Source organism: Palaemon carinicauda, chromosome 27 (genome assembly GCF_036898095.1).
Source record: "Palaemon carinicauda isolate YSFRI2023 chromosome 27, ASM3689809v2, whole genome shotgun sequence".
Lineage (NCBI taxonomy): Eukaryota > Metazoa > Arthropoda > Malacostraca > Decapoda > Palaemonidae > Palaemon > Palaemon carinicauda.
Window position 1 is genome coordinate 16,107,884 of NC_090751.1, and position 22,966 is coordinate 16,130,849.

Below are 22,966 nucleotides of genomic sequence, written 5' to 3' on the forward strand. Positions count from 1 at the left end.
TTGGCTACATGACAAGGGATCTTGAGTGACAAGTGCATTAATTCTCTCTCTCTCTCTCTCTCTCTCTCTCTCTCTCTCCTCTCTCTCTCTCTCTCTCTCTCTCTCTCTCTCTCTCTATATATAATATATATATATATATATATATATATATATATGTGTGTGTGTGTGTGTGTGTGTGTGTGTTTATATATATACATATATATATATATATATATATATATATATATATATATATATATATAATTTATATATATATAATTTATATATGTGTGTGTGTTTCGGTCTGTCTCTGTCATATAATATTGTCGCGAATTTGATTTTCACCGTGAAAGGTCATGGGCACTGGTCGGAAGAATTGGGGGCTCCTGGTGGGGTTGGGGAAGAAAAAGAAGCAGGCGGAGAAGAGAAAAGAGGTGGTCGTCACTTCAGTACCCTGACATTCTCCAGTGAGGCTAACATCTCCACCCACCTTCTAATATCCGACTATCTTTCGTCTAGTAGATTAACAAATGATGTTTGTATGAAGTTGCTCGTGTACTAGAAAGGCGCTGAAATAATTATTGTTCCTGGAGTCAGACCAGTGCCACCTCGCATTTCTCTTCTTCGCAGTGTAGTGGTTTCCTGTAGAAAGTCGGATTTATTCAAGGCGGTAGTCCCCAGGGCGTATGCCTAAAGTCACTTTTTATTGGTGGATCCACATTTCCTTGCCACCGTTGAGCGATTCCACCCCCTCTTCCACACGAACGCGCTCACGCTCGCGCGCGCGCACACATACACACATATGTAACCACCGTTCACTCTTTCCAGTACGTGTTCTCTCCATACAATCTTGAGATTCGTGGCAACTCAGTGTTGGCTCTACCACCGACTTTTAACCCGTACGTTCACTCCGCTTCGAACTTGCCCCTTCAGGTGCAAGTGTAGCGGCGACGAGTTGCTGGAACTGAGGGAATAAAGATATTGCAACTTATCAATTGTTGTGTGCGAAAACCGTTCGGGTATCGGAAGAACATCTGGTAGTGTGTTCTCATACTTCGTGCTGTTCCGACGATCGAATATGAAAATTCAGTATGTATTGATATCCCTTCTACTGCTACGAGTGTAGCAGTAGAAGTTTGGAACTACACGTGGCCTTGGGATATCCTCCTCCACCCCCACTGCAACAACTTCCAGTCGCCTCGGGTGATGTGAGCCTTAGTGTTTTCCATGTGTGACTTTGGAATTTGTCAGACCGAGACACAGCCTTTTACTTCAGTATATGATGATACATACTTAATAAGAAACGAGGTTTGGCTGTATGAACGTGGGGTCTGGCCTCTGCAACAGTTCGTTGGAAATGTTAACCTGTAGAAAGTTGTGGCGGGTATAGGTCGATGAGTTCAGCCAACATCAGTTTCGGCCAATGAGAGACCGAAGACCTCCAGCAGACAGTGATTCATACTCTCGCCGCTAGTGGCTAAACAGAATTCGACAAAGGTTGAAGCAGTCCAGGCGAAGTTAGGCTGCCCTTATGGAACTTATAAACGCAGTATTTGTGTTGTTTACGTCATCGAAAGTTGTTTGTGTCGTTGAAATCGAAGGGAATTACTAATTAAAAGTTTTAAACTTGATTGTGAAAGTGTTTTAAGTTTCTCTGGCACCGGTACACACATCATGAAAATACATATTATGTAAAAGGATATCTTCCACGAGGGAGGTTATCCTTTTTACTTGAATGTCTATGATTGTCACAGTATAACGCCGGTGTGCGTCGTGAATTTCTCGAGGGAATCCTTAGCAAGGACTATGAGGATTCATCTCTCGAAGAAGCGTCCTGTGCTTGTGCGTGTGCGTGTTGAAGTTTCTCCTCCTGCCAACGCCCAGTTGGTTTGGAGGAAGATGTCAGATCCCAATGGAAAATCCTTTTCGAATTCTTACCACCGTCTAAAGACCAAGATTTCGTGAAAATTAAAGGTTATGGCCATGGAGAGGACGGGAGAGTCGGAAGTGACTGTGAAGGCACGAGTAACGCCTTTTCAATGAATTATGCTTTTTCAACCAAGGGCGATGTTTTTGTGATTAAAAGGGTGTGACAAGTTCGCTTTAAAAATGAAGTGCTGTTATTTCAATGTAGATAAAATTTATTCCCTTTGACGATTGTGTGAGAGAGAGGTTTTCTCTAAAGTTTTGCTGCCTCAAGGATTCCTAGGAGGCGTGCAAAACTAAACACACTCGTAATATTCATCCGGAACCATCGGTGAATGTGGAGGGTCTATTGGCTTTATTGGGCCTGGGATAAAAGCATGGGCACAGGGCCCTCCCATGAGAGATCGGTGGTGCCTCGAAGACACCGCCAGTGCCACCCTGTCCAGGCGCCCCTTCTCAAAACATCTTCGGATGCCTCTTCTGTTGCCACAGATGGAACTGCTAAGGGCCCCTCTGTTGATACCTGGTTGATGTCAGCCCCGTCTCTGGTTTCATCAACCACATCGACTTCGCCGTTATCTACGCAGACATCAACCTCATGGCTATCCACCTGCTGCAGCTGTCTGTCGAGAGTTCCTACACGCCCCCATCTGTCATGTGCTCCCAGCCCTTCTTCAAGTCCCTACCATGCCCTGGATGTTGTGCCCAATTCTGCATCCGCAATTGAAAATATTCCACTTCGGGGGATAGAGAAATGTCAGGATGACGCCTCGATGACTAAACGGTATATCCCTCTGTCTAATTTTGTGTGAAAAAAAAATTACAAAATATACCTCTAGGGTGATGTACAGGCTGTGATTAGCAATTTCAAAGTGTTACAAATTCTTCCTGACTTAATAACTGTAATTTTTGTTTTCGGAAATTGGAGAAAGCACAAGTTACATGGATTCTTGTTGGCTTAGTCACACTAAACTGATTACTTAAAAGGGTATTTGTTGACTATATTTTTTGCTATCGTTAACTACTGCAGTTAGTAATTGCGAATTTTCCTATAGTTCTAGATATCAGTTCACTCTAATTCCAGAAATTAGCCGGGAGAAAGTGGTATCCCACCCTACCTGATGTTTCTTTTGGCATTGAATACTTGCTACGGTGAGGGGTGTGATGGATTGATTAGTTTGTTCCGGTAGCGTGTTGTCTTTGAGTAAAAATTAAACATTTTTTTTTTCCTTTTAGTATTTTGAGTTGCCTTTTTCTTACATTCGATACTCTTAAGCTATGGTTGATTTGAAAAGGGGACGACTTTAACCAGATAGCTAAATTGACCTAAAAGACATTGATTGATTTCTCTAAATGATAATTTATCGGATTTCTCTCTCTCTCTCTCTCTCGTTCTCTCTCTCTCTCTCTCTCTCTCTCTCTCTCTCTCTCTCTCTCTCTCTCTCTCTCTCTCTCTCCAGTGCAAACCGTGGTCGAGTCCTTGGGTTGAAGTCTGTTGATATAACAAGAAAGTTAGCATTACACTTTCTTGTTTTGTGGGATGGTGGTTGGGACAGTGCAGTAAAATGCTAGAATGGTATGTCATAAGGCCTGCAACCTCACATTGAAACATACCATAGAGATAAGAATCTCCTTTTATAAGTTGTAGCTCCCGAAAATTTCATGCTGACACACCAATGGTTATAGGGCCAATAGGCTATTTATGACTGTGTGGCGCATGTGAGCATAAGGCACATAAGACCTCGTACTTACTTACAGGGCTTTTTTTCCTGGTATTGCCACACCAAGAAAAACCCAGTGCTCTGCGGGATCTACAAGATGTACATCCTTCAAGTATTAGAGAATCATGTAGTGTAGTCCGCATTAAGTGTCAGATCCACTTAATTCGAAAACAAACAAGTCTTAGCTCCTCCTTGAAAGCCTTTATATCATCAGTTCTTCTGGTGCCAAGTGGGAGCTTGTTTTAAAATCTTGGGGCCGCATATTTGAAAGCTCTAGAACTTGCAGTCGAGATGCATCTTGGTTCCAATAACTTGAAACCATCCATAAGTAGTTTCATGTCGAGATGATTTGTTGGCTTACACGCTGTGTAACAGATCATTTAAATATTTTGGACGTCCCGTTTCATAAATTGATGAGTCATTGCTGTCTTGAAATTTAGTCTAACTTTGATAGGCATCGAGTGTAGTTCCGTCTGTACAGAGGTAATCCTCTTTCTGGTGAAAAATCTTTTATCAAACTTGCTCTTTTTATTATGTTTTTCTTAAGTCGTACTTTGGGTAAGTTTTATTAGGCAGAGTTGTAGTAATCAATGCCAGTAATAACGCAGTCACAGTTTTCATAACAAAACTGTGGTTGGCGCTTGGAAGCATTTGCTTAGATGAAACTTTATTAATGTATATTACCCTAAATAGAAAAGCCTTTTATGATCTTCGTCATATTGATATATTTTTCTGTGCAAAAGCAACTTTCCTTTGTTTATTTAATGACATATTTAGGTATCACTAATTGCATTTTGTAGTCATTTTCCATGGGAAATCTTTTTCGCCTTCACGTCGTTTCAGTTAACTTGTTTTGTACTAAAGCACTTTTATGCCTTTTTTTTATTTCATTAGAATGAATTAAGAACCGGTTTGACACTTTAACAGGTAGGATAAGGTTTCAGTCAGGTATAAAGTATTTGTAATGGTTCTGAGAAGTTTTAGAATCTTTATTTTTTCTTCAATTTTTAATAGTTGTTTGAATCAGTTTAAAGAAACTTTTCGATAGTTGTTCTGTTAGTTCACGCTAAACAAAGATCAAGAGCTTGCCTAAAACTGAATAAAGAATTAGGACTTGAATGTGGAAGGACGAATGCTTCGTTGGTGCAAATCGCTGACTTTACTACGAAGAGCCACAGCATTATAGTAGGATTTTGAAGGGTACGATCTGCGGTGTTGCATTATGTTCATTCTTTTCTTTTTCTTTAATGTTAGTTAAGAAAACTAACCAGCTTTACTTCTCTGTGCAATGCCTTGAATACGTTATACGGTATTACTCCTACTATTATTATTGTACTTTAAAATTTCCGCATGTTAATAGAATCAATAGCAGTTAGGCCTTCAATGAAGACAGGATTTACAATCAGGGGTATAGAAGTTGGTTCCTATCCCCCTGGTAACTGTAAGAGCTGTATAAAATTCTTTTTGAATTAAAGATGTGGTAAAAGTATGGAAATAACTCTTGTGTTTGCAATACTCTATGTTGCATCGATCTCTAAGCGAGCAATAAATACTGATTAATTATGGAGGAGCCATTGGTAGTGTACCATTGACATGGAACAATATTCTCGGGTATTGATTGGTAGTAGGGTCTTTATGAGACTTCTTATTTTAGACTAGCTTCTAAACCCCCCCCCCCCTCTCTCTCTCTCTCTCTCTCTCTCTCTCTCTCTCTCTCTCTCTCTCTCTCTCTCTCTCTCTCTCTCTCTCTCTCTCCGGGAGACTAATATTGTTTTAAGGAAGCTATTTATATGCTCTCTGTGACCTCGGCATCGATTGCTTTCCTTTTGTACGCTTACACAATGTAGTTGAATTGTGCCTTGAAAACGTTATCCCCTATTTTTTTTTTTTTTTTTAAAGTTGGCGGCTGCTTTTCGCGATATCTGTCTTTACTCATATAAAACAGGTGCTGCCTTACCAGGTAGACCTGTCTGTGTATACGCTTGTGAAAAGTGCTGCCTTACCCGTTAAACTTACTATTGTTAAACAAGGGCTTTGTAGTCTGTTGGACTTAAGAAGGTTATCTTCTTGTTCGTGAGAAAACACTGTTGCTTCACATTACAGACCTGTCTTTCTACTTGTATGAAACACTCACCATTTGACCTACCCTAATATCCTTCTCTCTAAACTCGTGCGAAATAAATGCGGCTTTAGGCTTTTGAAATTGTGTGAAATAGCTGTTTTTTTTTTTTACCCGATTATTTGGTAACTAGTCCTAAAAGCTGAAATCGTTTTATTAGGCACATTTATAGTAAATGAAACATCTATATTCGTTAAGATTATGATTGCAAGTTTATCCTTTACTATATAGGCTTTTAATTTTTAACATTATCTTTCTTGATTTATAAGTGATCTATTGATTTTAAATTGCAAATGTTGAAAATAAATGGACAATGCAGGTGCAGATGGAGAGAGACTTTTAAAAGTTTCATTGGGATAAATGACTTTGACAGTCGGATGGAAGCCACCTTGACCTTCAGACAAATAGACCCACATTGTGTTTAAGGGGAAAGGGGGAAGTTGATCCTCACTAGGTAAGAGAAAAATAAAGAGAAAATGGAGAGATACGAGCGTTGCCTTTTCGTAAGTTTAGTTCTTTTGCATTTATTTATACATGCAGTCATCAGCTTGTTGAAGCTGATTACAAAGATTCTAACATTCGTTGTAAATCGGATGTGACGTTGAAGGATGGGCCAGTATTTAAAGGAATTTGCTTACAGAATTTTCTTAGAAGGGATGGTGATAGAGGAAGGGGGATGAGACGGGTGGGTGGGTGGGTGGGTGGGTTGGGGGGGGGGGGGGTTGTCTGCCAGGTGTGGAATTATCGTCAGGGGAAATTCAGGATACTGAGCTTTTCATCTGACATAGTATCAGATTCCGCCTCAAAGCGCGTTCTATTTGCGATTTCTTTCATCACGTTTGTTTGTGTGAGAGAAGCTTTAAACCAGCGGTCCAGGTCTTGGCAATCTAGGGCACTTATTACCAGTGACTAGACCGCCCATCTGCTCTCTCTCTCTCTCTCTCTCTCTCTCTCTCTCTCTCTCTCTCTCTCTCTGGGTTGACACAGTTGGCAGACCTCGCAAAGACGGCTTTTGCACTTCAGGGCGATGGTTGCTCAGAGGAGAGAGAGGGGAAACGCTAAAGGTGACATTACTTCGTTTTGGAAATGGGGTCGTCTACCTTAAGCAGCAATATACAGTAGGGTGTCGGGAAAGCCATTATAGTCCGGAAATAAAGCTCCTGTATGCCCTCAAGGTCACCGGAAGAAACAAGTGCCATGGCATGATCTCATTCCTTTCAAGTGTTTTACCTTATTCCACATCCTTAAAGACAAATTATTTTTATAATATTTAATCTCTCTCTCTCTCTCTCTCTCTCTCTCTCTCTCTCTCTCTCTCTCTCTCTCTCTCTCGCTCTCTCTCTCTCTATATATATATGTGTGTGTGTGTGTGTATGTATGTATGTATGTATATATATACATTTATATACATGTATATATATATAGAATTTTTTATTGAGTTGTACCTGATAGATTTTCCATTGTAACAGTTTATATATATACATATATATATATATATACATATATATATATATATATATATATATATATATATATATATATATATATATATATATATATATATAATTTTTTTTTGGAAAATACAGTATATGATTATTAATCAAACTTTACGAAGATATAAAAGTATCTACTTGCACACATTCTAGTGCGGTTCCAAGTGTGTGTGTATGCATTTACTGCATTTTCAGGGCCAAAACCTTTACGTTGCTTAGATTTAAGAACACAATCTTGAACACCAAGCTTCACGGATAATTTGAGATGCCGTCAGATCTATCCTCTTATGCAATGGCATGCTAAATTCTCTCTCTCTCTCTCTCCTCTCTCTCTCTCTCTCTCTCTCTCTCTCTCTCTCTCTCTCCTCTCTCTCTCTCTCTCTCTCTCTCTCTCTCTCTCTGAAATCTTGTTAGTAAATTAAACCGTAAAGACTGTCTGTACTGGTCTAATTTTTCAAAGGACTTGAACGAATTCTCCCTTTCTGAAAAGTTAGTGAATAAAATGCCATTGCAATTAATATAGTTATACCAAACTAGAAAGGTAATTGATTTACATGAGAAGCATCCAATGTCTACATTTTAACATAAACGTTAATAGTTTGAAATTTCTTCATAAACTATATAATATAAAAGTAAAAATTTCGAGTAGATTTAAATATTTGATGAACTTTATTCGACGGAAAGACGGTTCTTGTGGGCGGGAGTCTTGGAAAAGTAGCAAAGGTATTGCATCATTCGTATTTTTCTTTGAAGCGGCCTTTAAAGATTTATAGTACACGTGATGATGGCACATAGATAGTGCATCCTTTACATTTTGTTTCAGTGATTTTGTAGAGAACTTCCTTCTTTTTATATCATTCCTGTCGTGGACGTAAGAACTATCGTTTGTAGAGCAGAGCAGTTATTTCCGCCAAGGTGCAAACCTTGACCCAAATTGCATAAGAAAATATTCCACAGACAGCCATTGCATGGATTCAAGGTTGTTCCTTATGGCTCAGGGAAACACCTGAGTCAAATCTCTTCCTAAGACCATTTTATTGTCCTTGCGATATGCGAGTTGCCATTGGCCCCGATATTCAAAGAGGCTCTTTTTATCGAATGGGGTTAAGTGCTGACTGTTTTCGGGTTTGTGGTTTCGCTTTTGCTCTGGATTTTTTGTTGCGGTGAAATATGTACGATTTATTTAATCGTTTAATTAAGCTCGTAATAAATTATACTTAGAAATTTTAAAGGATTCCATTTTGGGAAACACTAATTTTGCGAAGACTTTTGAGAGCCTAAGGTATAGTTACAGAGGACTGCATACTGTTAGGGATCCAAAAATTCTCTAAATGTTTCTCCAACTTGATTTATTTCACCCGTAAGTTCGTATCTATAAAATGCTCTTTCGTTAGATCTTAAATTATTACATTCAATATTTATTTTTCAGCAGCTTTACCAGTTTAGGCGTTGATTCGTTCTACAAAGAAAAATAAATGAACGTGACCGTGAAAAATTTGCCAACTGTGTTGCTTTCGACTCAAGACCATTGGATGATTTCGTGGCGCTCACAGACAACTCGTTAGAACCGGTTTAGCTAAACAGCATCATGATCCCGAGGGTGATGCAATTTTCTCTCTCTCTCTCTCTCTCTCTCTCTCTCTCTCTCTCTCTCTCTCTCTCTCTTTGGCAAGTGATATGGTTACATGTCACTGCTGTGATTACGTCCGAATTCATGTTCTCGAAAGCTCCTGTCAGTTATTCGTTTTTGGTATAATATTGCACGGAATTCTATTTTTATTCTCTTATATGTTGGTAGTTTTTTTTTTTTTCAACATATTTTGCCCCCATTGAGGTTGTATGATCACACACATGTATAGCCAACGGTACAGATATATTATGTATACATGAATGCCTATATTTGTATACGTATAAATATACACGTACATAAATAAAAATATATGTATCCATATATTTTTGGGCATATATACGTATATTGTATACATATGAATAATTATATATATGGGGTACATAAATGTATGTTTTATATATATATATATATATATATATATATATATATATATATATATATATATATATATATATATATATAAGGTGCTAGCGTTCGATCCCAAGTATGAGGTAGAAATTTATTTCTATTTGAACACGATGTTGTGTTGATATTTATCCATATATATATATATATATATATATATATATATATATATATATATATATATATATATATATATATATATATATATATATATATATATATATATATACATACATACACACTGTACACACTTGAAATCAGGAGAGAGTTTTCTTTCATAAACCTTGAGGTAGCCTACTCGGTGAAATATGAAATTTGTTAGTGCTAGCCTTAGGGGAAAAGGGCACGCCTTTTCATTAATAAGTTAGCCACTGTAATAAACTACCTCAACATTAGAATTCGTTCCTTTTTACAAGGTTTTTGTTCCATCATTGGTTGTTTTTGTCCGTCGTGTCCTCCGTGAGTGGGTTATAGGTTTTGGGAAGATGATTATAGCATGAACTTAATATTCTTCTTTATTAGTTATATAGTTTGGGATTCAAGAAAAATTATGGCACTGTGATGTTTAATGTTTTATGAAAAAATATGGTAGATTAATTATTTCATCCACTTTGGTTCAAAATGGCTGGATTTTATAATTTTTTTCATGAATTTTTCTTCGAAGACTTTTTATTTTAATACTAGAACTACATCAACATGATATTAACAGTTTTATCACTGCCATTTTTTTTAACGACCTAAACAAAATATAATTGATTTGTGTATAGACTCCACTATGGAACAAATTACAGGGCTTGGCTTATTAATTGCATTCCGTATTCAATTCCGTTGCATTCCTTAGTCTTCGTTGTTGGTGCCATAGTTGTTTTTTTACTCTTTACTCTTTTTATAATTTCACTGAAAAATACATCGGATTATTGCTTGTATTTTTTATTTTATTTCACGAAGTTTTTCCCAGTATTTTTAATTCCGTTATATGATAAATTCATATTTGTTTAGCAGATGAGTAAAGAAAACTAGTTTTAAAGAGTAGTTTTGATTTTTTTAACTCTCTAGAGACACTTATTTTGACATCTTTCTTGATATTTAATTGAACTTTGGCTTATCAACAAATGTGCAAGATATCAGAGATGGAAGTACTCAAAGTTTTATTGCAAAATAATGAAAAAAAATATACAAGGGTCTAAGTTATTATATTAAAGGTGCAGCGTCAACTCGAAAATAAATTCTTTGCCTCCTCGGAATTCTTATCCGTTTGAGTCAGTCGTAAGAAGGAATTAAATATATCTTCTGAGTGGCAGTATTACCCATCCTTCTCTACCCCCTTAATCTCCGAGTAAGATGGATGAGCTTTGCAAAGATTTCGCTGTTCGTTCTAATTTAGATTAATGCGACTTTTTACGTAATCAGATGAACGGATCTTATATTTGTATGTGTATTCATTACACAATCTCGTCATGGAAGTTGTCCTCCCTACTCTTCTTCGTTTACATTTCAACATCTTTCGAAAATTTTCCTTCCCTATTGTTGCATTAAGCAGTTGTTTTTAATATGTGTAGTTCTCTTGCTTGAGGGTACACTCGGGCACACTGTTCTATCTAGTTTCTCTTCCTCTTGTTTTGTTAAAGTTTTTATAGTTTATATAGGAAATATTTATTTTGATGTTGCTACTATTTTTAGAATATTTTATTTTTCCATATTTCCTTTCCTCACTGGGCTATTTTCCTTGTTGGGGCCCCTGGGCTTATAGCATCCTGCTTTTCCAACTAGGGTTGTAGCTTAGCATTTAATGATAATAATAATAATAATAATAATAGTTGTCTTGGGATGTAGCAGATGAAACTTCTTACTCTCAGCACTCTGAAGTCAGAAGTTAGATTTCCGTTTGTTCTCTTATGCGGATACTCAGGAATTAGGAAAAGCAGGCTAATTTTAGGCTCAAATTTGTACATGAAACCTTCCCCTGTCAGGTTCTCGTCACAAGGCAGGCAAGGCCATTTTTAAGTTGACATGGCCTGGGGACATCTCATGTGTCATTCCCTCTCGTGACTGTACATTCCTTTCGCTCTGTATGGACTAAGTAGTATTCACTGTTGGTTGAGAAGTGGACCAGGTTTCGGCCCCGTTTAAGTTTTGACTCATTTTTAGCAGTGTCGTCAACGACTCTTTTCTTTGCCCTATATGCAAATACATTTTTCTATATGAACTGATATAACTCATGATGTTATTTCCTTAGCTTCGGAACACATCAGACCATACATTCGTAACCGAAGATCTGTTGAACTTTTGGAGTATAGTCCAACGTTTTTTATTAAATAACACCTCTGCTTGTTTCTTGTTGCCAATTTTTCCAGAATCATATTTTCGATATTTGGTTTAAAGGGTATTTTGTTATTATAATAGTGGTATTTTCAAATCTTTCTGTATAATTAAGGGGAACAACATTTAAGGAGATCAATTAATACTTAACTGTAAACTTTGGTGAAATTAGCAGAATTTTCAAATGGATTTTTTTTTTACAACTAACTCTTAACTTTAAAAAATTAGTATATATTGGAGAAATGTGCAAAGATTAAAAGGAAAGTAAGAGAGGTGAAATGGTCATAAAGGATATTGCTTATGTAAGACTAGGGAATAGAGATAATGATGAAGCATGGAAAAGGTTTAATAGAATTGGGGTGTTTTACATAGCAGTTTAATAGCCCATATCACCTTGTGCCATTATAAAGCTCCCTTTTTAGAATATTAAATGGTAATGGATATTAGTGCTGAGGAATTATTTCGTTACTTTTAGGTGACTCGTTTATTTTTCAAAATTAGTAGTCTCTCCGTTAAAATTTTTCTTTCCAAATTTTAGTTGTAGATTTAAAAAAAAAAATTCTTTTTTTTTCAGAAAAATAAATGATAAAAGATTAAGAATATTTCTGTAGTATCAAAGGTAATTTCGATTATGAATAACATTCAGTTAGAGGCCAAATCATCCAAATAAAATCCAGGCTGGTTTCTACTAACCATGTTTTAGACATTTCATATGATAGCTATGTTTTTATTGTACCATATCCTATGTTTTATTTCATTATTTTGTATGTGTGTGCCAGTGTGTGCGACTGATTACCATTACACTAATAGGATACAATGTCAGATGTGTTAGAGACTATATTAAAATCTGGTAAGGTCACGTGCTTGCCTGTGCACGCTTGTTCGTTCGTATGCTTTCGTGTGAATGATTGTAATATAAGTTATGTGAACAGACCAAGTCTTCAGTCGTGTGTGTGTGAGTGGGAGAGAAGTGAGGAGGAGAAAATAAGGAGAGGAAGATATTTCTTTTTATCAATCCCGCATCTCCACGTCTGCCATTATATCAAATTCCCGCTCCCAATCTACTTTTATATGTTCGTACAATGGTTACTCTTATTTCAGTATGTCCCAGGTATGTGTTTTTCTATCTCTGGGTATGTTTTGAATTGCGTATGTTGTTTTGTACTCATTGCTGGAGTGTTTGAACGCTGTATTTTATGACTAGCTGCCATCCACCGTTTTTATATATTGATGAAAGTTCTGTTATATGAGTTTATGCCTTCTGTAGGTATTATAATTATACTCTTAGAGTTTTACAATTTTCATGATTAAAATGAATTATGTTTAAAAAATTGGAAGGGTTTTTTCAAATGTGAGGTGTACAGAGAATGCTACGTCATGATTTTTTGAGGATGAGGTCGGTTTCGTTGACGTTTCTCTTTTTTGCTCACAATGACAGGTACTTCAGTTCTGGTTCTTTGGAAAGGGTCTCCTCTAGTAAGAGAGAGAGAGAGAGAGAGAGAGAGAGAGAGAGAGAGAGAGAGAGAAAATTGCGTATGAAAGTATGTTGTTTCTCCATCCTTTAGAAAGAAACTAGTTTTCTCATAGATATCTAGCTCGTACCCTCGAGTGTGCTTGAAAGATTTATGTTACTGTTGGTATTTTTTCTGAAATTAGGAACGCACTTTGGTCGCAAGGTTTTGTCTCAGGTTGTCGAAAAGTTTCAGAATGTAATACTTTTAAGTGTATTTCATGACGTGGATATTGCGTGTAGTTTTCCTCAGTATTCTTTGAAACATTCTCCTCAGTGTAACATGACGTCAGGGTAATGGTTTTGTATACATGTAAGGAAACAGTCTATATACTGATACCTTTCTTTTGCGTGTTATGATATATGGATATTTACATGTTTGACCGTATTTTAAGCATCATATTAATCAGATGAGGTGATGCATATCCATATGAATGATAGCTGTTTGCATTCAAAGTTCCGGTATAAAGCTCTATATATAAGATGTACAATTGTATGAATCTTATACCCTTAAATGGTAGCATTGCAATGAATGAAGGATTTTTGGTAATGGTAGATAAGTGATACTTCATTTGGTGTTGTTCTTCACTTCATCGCAGGAATGTCGAGATGTGACTTTCTGTACTGACCTGCTTCATGATCGATATGTAGATTCCCCTAACGTTACACTTGGACTGGTTGTCCTGCCCTTGCGAGTTGTTCAGTTAAATGTTGTCATCCAGACTCCCACTATGTCTCTATTTAGAAATGTCATGGTTGTGTGCATTCAAGCAGCAAGATATTTCTATCCAACATTTCCCTTTCTCCTCTCGATTCGGGAGTTTGGTAACAAGTTTTCGCTTCTGTATTGTTGTATTAGTTGAGGTCTCGTTTGTTTTCTCATAAGTCTTCCTCCTATTTTTATATTTTTTCTCGTGTGTGTGTGTGCTTGTTTCTATACGTGTTGCTTGAAGAGCAAGAGTTCTAATTACCAGCTATTACACGGATGCAGATACCTCAAATTTATCAGTCCATCAGAGGTAGCTCAAAGGATGTCTTATGAATACCACCTTCCATTTTTTTATTTTCCTTTTGCGTGTGCTCGCATGTTTCTTGTGTGATTATATATTTACTTTATGCCTACGTGAGAATGTGTGTGGTTGTATTCCGTATTTGGTATTTCTTTGGATGGATGATAATTTTCATATAGCCTACACTTCGCGGGCGTGTGTGTGTGTGTGTGTGTGTGTGTGTGTGTGTGTGTGTGTGTGTGTGTGTGTGTGTGTGTGTGCGTGTGTGGATTTAAATGCATATGGGAAAGATTGTGCATGATAATTTGGAAGAAATCAGATTTCTTTGTTTTTATTTCCATATGACACGTGAGGAGAGTGACTTAGGATATGATTAATTTCTTTGTGCACCTGCCATTTTAGTTTGTATATTTGTTAAATTGGATGAATCTAAAAGAATTATTTATATTTTATTTATTCGTTTACAAGTGCAAATGTGTTCATGTGATTGTCTGTGTACAGTTGTTATTCTGATCCTGCGGGTATTACAGGTGCGGTCATGGCGGCGTGGTGGGCGGGGTGGGCGGCGCAGGCGGCGGCAGCGTAACGGGGAGCGGGTGGCGCGCCGCCCCGAAATCGGGGGGCGCTACTTCCGGACCCGGGTCGCCGCCTGCGATGTCCAAGGGCCGCTCGCGGGGCACAACTGTTACCACAACGGCTGCCGCAATTGCGGGCAATACCGCCGCCTTTTCCACCACCCTCTCCACCACCACCACCACAACGACGACGACGACGACGACAACAACCACCTCCACCACGACGCCGACAACCACCTCCACAAATACCACCACGACGGCCACTACAGCTGTCACCACCCCCACCACCCCCACCATGAATGGTGAGAGGCGGTCGGGCGTAGAAGTGGTGCCTCCACAACCCGCTTCAAACAGGCGGTCCGTCCGAACCTCTAACACGTTCACCTCCAGCATTAAAGGTCTCTTACAGCAGCGTGAGGACTCCGCCGGAGGCCAGGGCGGGGGAGGAGGGGTAGGTGTCCTGGGGTCGCTGCGCCGGTCGTTGCCCAGGTCACGTTCGACGTCGGCGAACGTGGGAGAAGGTCGTCCTGGACAGGAGGAAGGTGCTGGCGGGAGGCGCATCACGCTGCCTTCCTTGCGTAACCCGGGAGGTCCTTCCCCAAGGGGCAGGAGGACACTTTCTATGTCCAAAAATAGACGTTCAGTGATACTCGAGGAGGACAGAGAGGCTCTCAACGGTGAGGAGTCGTTTGCCCCTCTGACGACGTCGACGTCAGTTTCAGGAGTTAATCATTCGTGCGGTGGTGTAAGTGGCAATAGCACTTCCACCACCACCACCACGACGGTCGCGGGCAAGCGGCAGTCTCCGAGGCCTCGACGCTCTCAAAGTGTCCAAGACGGAGAACGCCAGTCCCTTGCTAGGGCCACAATTGTCAAACAATCTAGTGTTGAAGAACATGTGTTAGATAACAGTGAACAGGACCAACAGCCATCGCCGGGGCAGCCCCCAGGTGATAGGCGTTCGCTTTTAAGCCAAGAAGGCGAACAGGGGGCTGACCCAAGTACTGAAAGGCTTGGTGAGGAAAGAACTCGAGAGGCAGGTACTCTTACAGAAAAAGAAAAATTAGAAGGTGAGAAGGAGGAGAAAGAAAAAGATGAAAGAGAAGAGGAGGAACGAAGGGCACCCGTCGAGGACGAGGATGCGGAGGAAGCCGTAGATAAATCCCCCGACGGGCGTTTCCTCAAGTTCGACCATGAAATCGGTCGTGGTTCCTTCAAGACCGTCTACAGAGGTCTCGATACAGATGCTGGCGTAGATGTCGCCTGGTGCGAACTCCTGGTAAGTACCCTGAAGAGGTTGTAACTTTGTTATTGTCGTTATTATTATTTATAATATTTTCAAGATCAGTTTAGATTAAGATTACTTCTGTGTGTGTTGTTAATGGTATAGGCATTTTAAAGTTCACTTATATCAGAGGTGTAAAATTATGTTTATAGCCTAAGTTATTGACCATTTCTTGTGATTTCAGATTTATTTTAGCATGGTAATTTCATGATTGGTATTATTTATGAAAGGTTCTTGGTGGGGGTATCAGTTGAGTATTTCCAATTTTTTTTTTGTAAGTTATTATTATTATTATTATTATTATTATTATTATTATTATTATGCCTAGTTGGAAAAGCTGGATGTTATAAGCCCAAGAGCTCCACCAGGAAAAATAGCCCAGCGAGGAAAGGAAATAATGAACAATTTGAATATAACATTTTAAGATAATTAACAACATTAAAACAGATATTTCATATATAAACTAAAAGGATACTTAGTCAGCCTGTTCAACATGAAAGCATTTGCAGCAAGTTTGAACTTTTGGTGCTGTAGAAAAGAATTTTTCTTTTACATACAAAGGGATACGTAATACTAGATACTTCAATGATTTTCCTGTATCTCATAATTCGGGTCAGAATAAAAGTCACATTTAAGAATTTTGTCAAAGCTAATTCATTAATTAATTACATCGTTTTACCTTGAAAGCAGGTATCCGTTATTGGATATTTAAGTTAATGTTGGGATACTATGGCTTGAAAATAGCGCAATTGCCAAGTTTGAATTGGAGTTACGTCATTTTAGTTCAAACTTAGTTTGTTTGCTTTCGATTTGTTTTAGGAATTCTTGTGAATCCAGTGAAATTCTTTTATTTGTAAAATGTTATCATGTATTACACTCTTCATTCTTTCACATTTGTTACAGATTGCCTCATATAAAACAGTTTTTATTGTTCATGTGTATGATTTTTGGGTTTTACAGATCATTTTAGATATATTTTTTTTATGGGATAGAAAATTTATGTTTTATAATGTACTTTTATTTCACATGCTCCACCCTCTTCGTCTTTTCTGACCAGGAATGGCAACAATATGAAAATGACGTATACAAAATCATAATTTTTTATTTTTTTTCTTTATAAATAAATAGATATTTTTTCATCGAAGAATGCACCTTAAAAAGAACCGCAAGAAATCATTTGAGGTCTTAAGATGAGCAATTGTTTAGTGCTAATATATACAGTATATGTATCTAATTTGACACTTTACTTTTGATGATTTGATTAACGAATGCTTTGTTTTTGTTGTAAAGAGGCTATAGGGGGCTGAATTTTCAATGCAGATCCGAATATTAATAGGATTAACTGAATAATAAATAATAATATTTACTCGAACGTTATATGTAGTGTTGCTAACTTGCCAGTGGCGAAAATGGGAATTTGCAGTATTCATGCGCATAAGTCACTGAAGGTTCTCGAAGATAGTTTTTGGATGAAACATGTGTGTACGCAACAGACTAGAATGGTTGCAATATCCAAAAAAATATAAATATATATTTTTTAATAAAGCAACGTACCTACCGATATTGATTATATCAATAAGAACAATTAGTTAAAAATTTATAGACTTAGCTCGTCAATGCTATGCTGGTAAAAATAATTTCGTGTTGAAACTTCCAAGTGATGTTTTGTTTTGCAAACTACGTGTCTTGTAGCTCATATTGGTTATGAAGCCACTTTGCAATTTCTTGAATGCATGACCACAACAATGAACCACCGCGTTATGTATGTAAATGATGAAAGCCACGCTTGCAAGGTTTAAGAAATATATTGAAGTGCACAACAATTCAAGCATTCAATAGATCTGGCTGATTTTTTGTGGAACTAATCTCTCTCTCTCTCTCTCTCTCTCTCTCTCTCTCTCTCTCTCTCTCTCTCTCTCTCTCTCTCTCTCTCTGATTTTATGTCACCCTTAAAATATACATAAAGTGCCCAGAGCTCTCTCTCTCTCTCTCTCTCTCTCTCTCTCTCTCTCTCTCTCTCTCTCTCTCTCTCTCTCTCACTGATTTTATGTCATCCTTGAAATATACATAAAGTTCCCAGCGAAGTCATCTGTATTCGAATGAAATCACATTTACACTTTGCTGCCATTACAATTTTTTTAAGAACTACAGTGTGCCAGTTATATCAGAAATATACTGGTACGTATAGTATTGGCTCTGTAAAATGAAGTCTTAAAGTTGTTTGACACTCAAGGAAGGATTCCTGCCTTATTTCAGCAATGAGATTAATCGTAGTTAACATTTAATTTTCGAGTGATTCTACTCTGAAAAAATAAAATAACGAAAGAATAGCCTACGTACTTGTATAAGGATTTATTCGTATAAATAGATTATTGTATAATTTTGCAGAGATACTGAAATAATTGTATTTAAAATTACATAAAAATCGACACAAAGTTAAATCCGACGAACGATCAGATCCACAAGATTAATCGATGATGTGAAACTGATATCGATCAAACCGTTCTTCACAGTCCCCTTGCGGTGAAATGAATATTTTGAAAATTGTTCCGAGCTATAAACTGTGCGTGCACCGTAGGAGTGAAACCTTCATATACTTCTTGAAAACACAAATATGTAATGTTTTCTTTTCCAAAGTAATTTACGTTGTTGGTTATTCATGCGACATGAACGATGTATTTTGAAACATTTAATTTAACTGTAATTGTTTTAGGGGAAAAATATGTCGCGAAGTCAGAGCGACTTTTATATAGAAGAAACCATGTAGGATTTTATAGCTTAACCGAAATTGCCTATGGTAAGAAATACACATTAATCTTAGCTCCCTAATGGTCTACCATCGGTGTTTTCCCATTGTTCAAGTCAGTGTGTTTAAAAAAAAAGAGCTCGTAAATTCGATTCCCTTTTAACATTTCCTGTCTTTAGTTGGTTTTTTAGTGTATCAATTGAGTAAGGTAGTGCAAGTTGTGCGTAGTATTTCAAGTACTGTGTTATTGCAAATTCTATAATATATTGTAAACCGAGTGAGATATTGCAAGTTATGTGTAGTATTGCAATTTGTGAGATATAAAGTTTTATAAGGTACTATACGCTGATGATATTACTTGTTACTCGAGGTATTACAAACTGTGTGAGGTATCGCAAGCTGTATAAGAGATTGTAAGATGAATTAAGTATCGCAAGTTCTGTGAAGTATTTTAAGTTGTATTAGGTATAGTAAGCTGAGTGGCATATCGTTAGTTCTGAGAATTATTACTAGCTGTGTGAGAGAGCAAGGTTTGTGATGTATTGCCAATTGTAATATACTATAAATTGTATTGGCCTATTGCAAGTTGTATGGGGGTATTGCTGGCTGTGTGAAGAATCACGAGTCATGTGAAGCGTTAGTTAGGTATTCCACCTTGAGTACTGTATTGCATAATGCACCGTTTTCTTTTCTTCCCAGCTGTGTTTACGTCTCCTAACCCCGTTAAAAATAGTGATTATTTTAAATCTCTAACCCCAACTTGACACAGTTAAAGATAAGCCTCGTAGCCAGGGCAGCGCATCCCGAGACTCTTTTGCTACGCGTTTGCAACAATGAGGTCAGTAATGCGAATGTCAGCATTTCTGTGCCACAACTGCTGGGTAATAAGCCTTCTGCAGTAGAAAGTAATGAGGGTAGAGGGGGAGAGATTTCACTTTATTAGACAACTTAATTGACTGCAGAAAAGATAATGGGGTAATGAACCAGTAAGAGCTTAAGTGGAGGGATTACCATCATAGGGTGTGATAGTTTGTCTATTTTAATTAGGAATCACCACAATCCATGTTTCACTTTGAAAACTGGAATACCGAAAAACACCGGGGACGACCACATGTCAATTTACGTAACTGGGTTGAGATAAAACAACAGGTAAATAAAAACCTTTGTTGCTCGTTTGAAGGACACGGAGATTCTCTACAATTTTAGTTTTATGGTGTGTGGGTATTTTCTTGATATTGGCAGCACAGATACTTCTTATTCAACGACCATACCGACAAGCTACCCACTATGGCAAACCAATAATCCTGAGGACAAGCGTTGAACTCGTTAAATTGGTCATTAAGATTACGGTTGCAAAAGTTTACGGTTATTGCAGACTTGCTGCAAATCTTCCTTGATATATTTTATTGGAATCTGCTCCCAATTAGTTGTAAATCTACTTCGATTGTTTGGAGAGAGAGAGAGAGAGAGCTTTGAAGCTTTTTTCATCTTCCTTTATTCCACCTGTAGTTTTATCCAAGACCTTGACGTAGGGAGGCCATTTGTAATTCACCCTTTTATAATTATTGTATAAATATTTTGCGTTTGCAATTTCGGCCTCTGTAGTGAAATCGACAATTTTGTTATTGGTGCCTCTCAAATGTTTACTTTTACTTTTCGCTGCTGAAAGGGTTTAGATGTATAGGATTCCTTTTTCATTGTAGCGTTTAGACGTGTGTGCTTCCCTTTCGCTCTTGTTATCCCCCAAATGTTTAGGATTGCCTTTCACCCCTGATATCGTTTACACGTATTTGCTCCATTTTGCTTAGATGGCGTTATAGGGAGGGGGGGGGGGGCTTAAGTTTCATAAGGCATGAGTTTAGTAGATGCAAGCCTAAGCAACTTTCTGGACTGGGTTTACGCGAATGGCAATTAGTGAGTGACCAGAGTGCCAATTGAGTGAACGAGTGAGTGGATGAGTTTAGTTATGATATTCCAAAACTGTTATTAGAGTCGACGGAGATGTGGTGTATCCGGAAACACACACACATACACACAAAGAGAATTCTAAACCTTTTTTCAGCTTAGATAAGAAAAGAATTCGTCTCTTAATCTGTCCAGCACCAGGACTTTCTATTGCTACAAGTCACCTTTGTCATGGATGAATTCTCATTTCTCTTCTATTAGTCGGAAGTAAAAGTAGGCACTCCAGAAGAGGCCAGTTACATGAAATACGGATATGATAATTATTTCTAGTGCCTGAAGGATAGTGCCAAGGAAAAGTAAGAACAGTTGAGATTCATCATGAACGGCATTGGGAAATTAACCTATGAGAGAGCTGGTTATTCATGCAAAAAGTGTGCAAAATTAGAAGGCTGAACTTATAATTTCTTGATCTTTCGTGATAGCATTTAAGAAATCGTAAGAATTACTAGCTTTTACATATCTCATACTTTTGCAAAATGAAAAAGTAAATGAAAAAATAAATTTGTGAGATCAATATTAGAAATTTATCGATACAAGGAAGTTATGATAAGAAATATGTGATATTGAATTCTTAGCACAAAAAAAAAAAAAAAAAAAAAAAAAAAAAGGAAACATTGAAGTTATTTTGAAACTCCATCATAGGGATGTGTTTATTTTTCGACAGAACTTCCTTATTGCAATCTATCCGTCGTTTTTCCTTGAGTCTCTTCGCCGGAGAAACGTGTGCTGTCTGGCACGCAAGGCCGACGTATAGACGAAAAACAAGGGTTGAAGGGCTGACCTTCCTTCAAGTGTTATTCATAGAGAAGGGTTGCTTAAACCCTTTGCTATGAAAGTCGCTTCCCTTTTGCTCCGTGAGATGGGGGAAGCAACGGTGGAAACGGCTATATTGACTACGGATGTCGTAACTGGTCGGAGCCTTCGTCACGACCTCTCCCTTTTTGTTACCTTTATCATCCGTTCGTATATTTTATTTACCTTCTTTATATTCCTCTCCTTTTTCAGTTTATTTACGTAATACATGTCTCTTTATTCCAGCTTTACCTCCAGTTTTATTTGATTTAATTTCTATGTACATGTCTCTTTATTCCTGCTTTACCTCCAGTTTTATTTGATTTAATTTCTATGTAGTTATTTCGTCTACCCTCATATCTCTTCCTCATTTTTTTTTATTCCCACACTAAAAAAAACAAGTAAAATTCCCTTACCGACGAACCTTCTGGTGAAGAAAAAAAAATACCTTGACCCTGAAGAAATAATTCTCTTAGTTTCTGACGAGTTCTTGCGTCACACCTGTCTCTACCTCGCATTAGGAAACATGTGAGGCTATATGCTGAGTGTCCTGTTATTACCTTTCACATTATCTATTTGTATTCCCAGACCTTGTCACGAATTACCTTACATAAAAATCAGGCTTTCTCTGTGATAATATAGGGGTTTTTATGTATTTAGAATCCTAGGCATACATTACAACCTTCCTTACATTTTTTGTGTATACTATATATATATATATATATATATATATATATATATATATATATATATATATATATATATATATATATATATACATACATACATACATACATACATACAATACATACATACATACATACATACATACATATATATATATATATATATATATATATATATATATATATATATATATATACATATATATCAATAAATTTCTACCTCATACTTGGGATCGAACGCTAGCCCCTTCCAATGAAAGGCCAGGTCGAAACCTTTCATTGGAAGGGGCTAGCGCTCGATCCCAAGTATGAGGTATAAATTTATTTCTATTTGAACACGATGTTGTGTTGATATTTATCCATATATATATATATATATATATATATATATATATATATATATATATATATATATATATATATATATATATATATATATATATATATATATGTATGTATAATGTTTATATATATACATACATACAAATTCAATATTTATTGGATTTACGTTGTAGAGCCATCCGTTGTTAGGGGGAAACTGCTAAATGCTGATATTTTGATGAGAAATGAATTGGTAGGTGTTTGGTCTTACACAAACGCAACATATAAGGCCTGGTGCGTAATTATGGACGGACCATCATGACCTACCAACAGTCAATTTTCGTTGGGCACATCAGTACTTGAATTCAACTAGCTGTTGATGTATGCTATTAAGGTGTTATTTTCAGTCTCATCTGATGTGAAGTATTTGTTTTCTATTGTTGAGGATACTGTAAACGGTTAATGGAATAAACTGTTACTTTAA

At 37.2% G+C, this 22,966-nt stretch overlaps 1 protein-coding gene across 17 annotated transcripts in view; it reads left to right on the forward strand.

The window, feature by feature from the left end:
- Window positions 1-22,966, forward strand: part of LOC137620550 (serine/threonine-protein kinase WNK1-like) — a 524,046-nt gene that overhangs the window by 402,662 nt on the left and 98,418 nt on the right. For 10 of the 17 annotated variants that reach the window (XM_068350804.1, XM_068350794.1, XM_068350795.1 and 7 more), the window contains one exon: window positions 14,643-15,966. In XM_068350804.1, the coding sequence (XP_068206905.1) occupies window positions 14,767-15,966 (1,200 nt within the window). In that variant the 5' untranslated portion in view covers window positions 14,643-14,766. Of the gene's footprint in view, window positions 1-902; window positions 2,690-14,642; window positions 15,967-22,966 lie in introns of those variants that run through there. The other 7 variants (XM_068350792.1, XM_068350789.1, XM_068350793.1 and 4 more) reach the window with 6 other exon arrangements.